At 39.4% G+C, this 6000-nt stretch overlaps 1 protein-coding gene across 7 annotated transcripts in view; it reads right to left on the bottom strand.

The window, feature by feature from the left end:
- Positions 1-558: 558 nt before the first annotated feature.
- LOC131240009 (disease resistance protein At4g27190-like) overlaps positions 559-6000 on the bottom strand; it is a 45566-nt gene continuing 40124 nt past the window's right edge. For 6 of the 7 annotated variants that reach the window (XM_058238001.1, XM_058238002.1, XM_058238004.1 and 3 more), the window contains 2 exons: positions 5749-5882; positions 559-3823 (listed from right to left, as the gene is read on the bottom strand). In XM_058238001.1, the coding sequence (XP_058093984.1) occupies positions 834-3818 (2985 nt within the window). In that variant the 5' untranslated portion in view covers positions 3819-3823; positions 5749-5882 and the 3' untranslated portion in view covers positions 559-833. The remainder of the gene's footprint in view (positions 3824-5748; positions 5883-6000) is intronic. The other variant, XM_058238006.1, reaches the window with a different exon arrangement.

The following is a 6000-nucleotide window of genomic DNA, read 5'->3' as shown; positions in this document are numbered from 1 at the left end:
TTCAAATTTTCGATTATTCAAAGGCTAAGAAGACCGTCCATATTCAAATGGAAGGAGTCGGATGATCAAAGGTTGAAATCTTCCAAATCCATCTTAGGTGAGGCCCATCATATAAAAGGCTTTAGATCATTAAGAGATTATCATAATCCAAGGGGTAAAGTTCCCACATCCCTGATTGCAATCGGTTGGGATGTATTCTAGCAAACCTATTTCTTGAAATTAACTCAACAGTAGAAAGAGAAACACATCGGTGCTCTGGTAGAGAGTGATGGTCCATGCATATTCAGGTACCTAAATGTCCCACATAACTAACCGTCCACATGCATGTGGCAACGCTAATCGGTCCCTCCTCGCGGCATACGCATGCCATCCATCAGATCCTGCATACTTTTGCTTGTGGAAGTTGTGTTTTATCCATTCTTTCAAGTACTGGAAGGTAAAAGAAGACGGCTTTCATTCTCATTCAGGACATTTGTGAATTACCCCTTCTCATTCTGTGTTTTACCCCACTATGGATAGTTACAGATAATGTGATATAGATTCCCTGGGCACTGAGTGTTGGGCTGTGGCATATGCACAGTGGGGTCCATGGAATAAATACCTCGTATCTCCCTGAGATTGGATACAATGACCGCAGTAACATGTACTCTTACAAACCAAACGAAAAAAAAAAAATCCTTCATGTAGCAGCTTACCGCTACCAATATCCATACATAGAAGAAAGTGTTTTCCACCTGATTATTTTTATTTATCAATAACAAGAAACACATTGCCAGAACCAGTCTAGAAGTGGCCAAATTTTCAAGACAAACGGGCACCACCTTGTTATATTCTCAAAATTTTATATTTGTTCCTGGCTTCAAATCAGGGACGAAGAGAGGTTGGAGCTGTAGTTTGATGGAATAATCTTCCCACTCCAATGCTTCCCACCACTCTCTTTCGCATCGTATCTTTCTTAGCCTGGGTGCAACTTGGACACCCAACGGAAGATTCTTAATGTTCCGACAGTTATAAATTGTAATCACCTCAAGTGAGGGCAAATATATTGAGCCTCCTTGCCAAATGCCAACCAATTGAGGTAGGTTGGAAATGCATAAACTTTTTAACATAGGGAAGACAAGATCAGATTCGGCTACCATTACTTCTTCGTTAACTAGCTCTTCAATTGCAGAACAAAATTGAACAGTAAGATCTTCCAAGTTCGAGAGTTGTTGAATGATTCCACGCGAGAAAATCTTTGTCAACTTGTTGCAATATTCCAATTTTAAACGTCTCAGGCTAGCAAGGCTTCCTGGTGGCAGCTGCCCTTCCCAAATGCACCTTATATTTGGCATATGTTGTATATTGAGATACTCCAAGTTTGGCAATGCAACATCCTGAAGCCCATTTCTATCCATGATAATCTCGATTTCATCACATTCGCTGACCATACACCGTTTCAACTCATTCATGTTCTGCACACCGAATTCCCAAAGGCTACAAATGCTTCTATGACCGACTAATTTAAAAGAATCAGCACGACTGAGTACCTCCAAAATTGCATGAGGTATGCTATCACCCCCACAGAACTTCAAAATTCGGTTATGTCCAACTCCACCCATAGAGTCAAGAGTGAAATCCGAATATGAAGAAGCTTGGATTTTGTAGCGACCAACACTGAAATAGAATGATGTGAGGCCTGCCAGTCTCCATGGCTGGCTTCTTTGGAGAAAATGTTCAAGATACTCTGATTTTGGAAAGTCGAATTTAAGGATACTTAATTCTTTCAAGCTGCTCAAGTCCCTCATCACATCTTCTGCACATTCATCCCACCTATTCTGTACCAGTTCCAACAGAAAATCAATGACCAACAGCTCCAATAACGAGAGCCTTGATATTATCCCAACGGGGATTATCAAATCTTTACTATCCCCACCATCATAGAAGCGCACATGGAAATTCCTAAGACAAGTCAATTCCCCAATTTCATTAGGCAAGGCTACAATGCCAGTGTACCTGAGATCAAGAACCTCAAGTCTCTTGAGTGCTCCAACATCAGGTGGTAGAGCCCTCAAGTTATTACAAAAAGTTAGATAGAGTCCTCTAAGGTTGACCAAGTTGCAAATGGATGCTGGCAATGATGCTATGTTTGTCTGAGACAGGTCGACAACTCGGAGAGCAGACATGTGTTCGAAGAATGTATTAGGAATTGTTTTGAGTGTTTCGTTCCCTTGAAGCAACAGTGTCAATAACATTGGGCAATTTAGACTCTTTGGCAAGCTATTCAATTTGTTCTCCATCAATGAGATCCTCACCGCTTGTTCCCAATCCTCCAGCTTTGGCGGCTCCTCTATCTTCAAACGGGCTTTCACCACAAATCTACTACTTTCTCCCATCAGGGAAGTGATTCTCAAAGCTAAATCTCGAATCACATCATGCATTTTGACACGGAAGTCATCAATTCTCTCCAAAAGAGAAGCGTCAGTAAGATCTTTCAGTATGGCATGCCCTTTCTCACGTGCTTCTGTTAAATTCCGCTCAACATCAATGAGACCCTCAGCCCTCCAATACCCTATTAATTCATGTACATAGACGGAGTGATCTTCTGGATACAATGCCCCATACAAAAAACAATCCTTTATAGTATCATTCTTCAACCGGTCAAAGCTGAATTTCAAGCGCTTGAACACTTGTTCTTCCATATCTTCTATCTCAGATGTAGCCGGCGAGCTCAACTCCTTCAATGCATTCTTCCATACATAAACATCGTCTTCCTTTCTCAAGGACGCACCTATTACAATGATCGCAAGTGGTAAACCACCACATTCCTCAACTACGCCTCGAGCTATACATTGGATGCTGGGAGAATCGATGACTTTACCAACTGTGTCGCTGAACAATTTCCATGCTTCCTCACTAGATAAAACTTCCACTTGGATCTCCTCATCAGTACCCATCTTGTGACAAACTTGTCGAAGTCTAGTCGTCAACACCAGTTTAGAACCGTTGTCTTGATTTGGATGAGGAACCCCCACATCTTCCAAATCTACCTTGGCCCAAACATCATCCATAAGCAGCAAGAACTTCATGGTTCTCAACCTGTGAAACAATCTCCTTGCAACTGCATTGTCGGACTCATCATTATCTATTTTCAATGACAGCCGTTTTGAAATTTCATTTTGGATATTCCGCAGACTCAGATCTTTTGAGACAGTTACCCATATAACAATATCAAACATGCCGTTTGTTTCTGGAAGGTTGTTCAACATTTTCATTATTGTGGTCTTTCCGACCCCACCCATTCCCCAAATACCAATCTTTCGGGTACTTGCTTCTTTGATGCATTTTAGTATCTTTTGCAAGGTGCGAAAAGCTGCTGTATCGGCTTCAATTGTTGGTGCAGGTATAGCTTCAATTACCTCTGGCAATGCATCCACCACCACACCTCCCTGAAAATTGGCTCTCTCAGTGAGATCCGAGATGTGGCTTATTGTCTTCACCATGCATTTACCTAGTTTCACTTGTGATAGGAAACATACTCTCATACGTTCCATGTCCTTTCTTTTATATTCCTCCTCAATCGCATTCACTTGCTTTTCGATATCTTCCACTTCTTTAAGCCAACTTTCACATTCTCTTGTAGGTATCTTTCTATCTCCGTTTCTTCTTATCTCATGCTTTATATCATCCCTCTTGTCATACATCTCTCTTGCTTTTTCCTTGAGCTTTTCAAAATTCTTTTTCAGATTTTTGACATAGCCAGCTTGTCGAACCAGGGGAGAACATGAATATTTCACGATTTCCAACACAGACCCAATCACCGACCCTAAGAAATCCATGCTCACTACAAAAATTCCAAGAGAAAAGATGGAAAGCATATTAGAGCTTGCTCGTATCTTAGAAGATTATTGGATTCATAAATAGTAAATATGAATGCTGGATGAAGCATGCACTGTATTAAACTTTTATGCATGCATCCTCTCAAGATAATGTGACAAACAAGTGGTGATTGCAACTGCTGTTCTGTGGGGTCCATCAAATGGATAGGTCATATCTGAAAAATCAAGGGGGTGGACCAGCCATCCAATAAGAGACCTGTAAAGGAATTGTTAATAGGTCCACATGCAACTGTTAAGACTCATAAAATCCAGATAATCAGAGTAGTCCAATCACCGCATTTTTTGGCCTAGTGCCCATCCACAAGGTAGCCCATCGAATCAATAGCCAGGACCACCATATGTTTGCCATGCACACCTTGAGGAAGTTAACTTCGCAGAAGCTTTTACATGGTGGACCGTGCATATTGCTAAAATGGAGACTTAAGCCTTCTACCCATACTATAAATTCATGCATGCAACTTAACATTTGACAATTTTTACATGGAATTTCCGTATTTTTCCTGTTTATTTGAAATGTCAGTAATGTAAAAGTATTATAATTATGATTTTATTATGCCTATCCAAACTTGGGAATTGTCAGCCAAATTACCTGTTTTTCAGGAGATGGGTATTGAAATTTGTAGTCAGACCCTAAAGGAAGAGTTATACAGAAAACGATGACATGCTGGTAATCAGGCACTTTTATAATATATTATTGATGTACTTCGCAACCCAAACAGGCCCTAAAGGGAGAGTTTCAGGGAAAACGATGACATGCTTGGTTAAACAAAACAGAGAAACATATCGATATCATGCAATGGCAATACTGGTATTGGTATTGGATTTGTAACAGCTCTGCCATACCTAGGTATTTCTTTTAAATAAATTCTAAAGTTGCTTTTCTTTAATAAAATTGTAATTTTTATTTAAGAGTTGATTTAAAATATTTCATGGAAACAAATACGTTCTTGAAAGATTTTTTATTTTTTATTTTTTATTTTGTTTTCAAGAAGCAAGATTTATTTCTTTCTATAATTTCTTGCAAAAATAAAAAATAAAATAAAATTAAATAAAATTAAAATTAAAAAATTTGTTAACTCTTTTCTGTCTTGGCTGTTCATTGACACTCACCACCGTACACAGCTGTATGATTGATGGATCCTTGCGGGTAAACAAGTGAGCTCTGTCATGAATGAACCCAGGTACAGAAACCACACAGACTGGATGATCCTAGCCTTCCAATTAATAAATTGTGTCCATTGATCTTGGGAAATTGACAATTTGTTTTACCCAATACACATTTGAAGGTGAGAGGTTGGTCCAACAGGATTATATGATCAATGTAGATTTTAGACTACGGACCATCATGGTTGCACAAGCCATGTGGATGACGGTCAGTAGCAATTAATCAAGATTGATCATTGAAACAAAATATGGTTGGCCTTAATAAAGATTCCAGGTGGATGGTAGTCAGTTGTAATGAATCAAGATTGATCATCACGACAAACTAGGGTCAGCCTTAACAGAGATTATGCCCTCATGTTGGGCGAGAAAAAACTGCATTGGATACCATGCCATCTTTCCACGTTAAGTATCCTCATTATGATTTTACCTCGTGGAATCAGATGTGTGCGTGATCGGTTCTAAAAGTTACCAACCTCCATGAAGATGTGAGATATGGGCCACATAATGTTCCTGTTGTTTTTAAAAGCTTTAGCAAAAGATACCATATTCCTTAAGAAAATTTTCTCTCTGAAAGCTAAGAAAAATCATAGACGAATTGCCCAACCAAAGTGTACTCATGATTCTTGCAAACTTTGGTTGATAATATACGCTATTTTCTCGTTCATTAACATTTCTTTAGGTTGGTTATTTTGGTAGATGCACTTACATGAAGTGATTGCCTAGAGAAGCACAACGCAGAGGAAGCTCTTCCTCTCCAACTGAGGGGGAGGCCTGGGTAACATTCTTTATCCTTAGTTCATCATTTGCCTTCGTGATTGGTACGACTGTAGCAAGTGATTCCTGAAAAGAAGCACAAAAAGTCAGGTATTCCCTTAATGCTTCACCTGTTGGGAAAGATGTTTAAAAGTATATAATATACGTGTCATTGAGAACATGTCCAAGCATCCATTGCAGAGAT

The sequence above is a fragment of the Magnolia sinica genome, chromosome 3 (genome assembly GCF_029962835.1).
Source record: "Magnolia sinica isolate HGM2019 chromosome 3, MsV1, whole genome shotgun sequence".
NCBI lineage: Eukaryota > Viridiplantae > Streptophyta > Magnoliopsida > Magnoliales > Magnoliaceae > Magnolia > Magnolia sinica.
The sequence above is the reverse complement of the archived record's forward strand: the minus strand, read 5'-3'. Positions and strand labels throughout refer to the sequence as shown.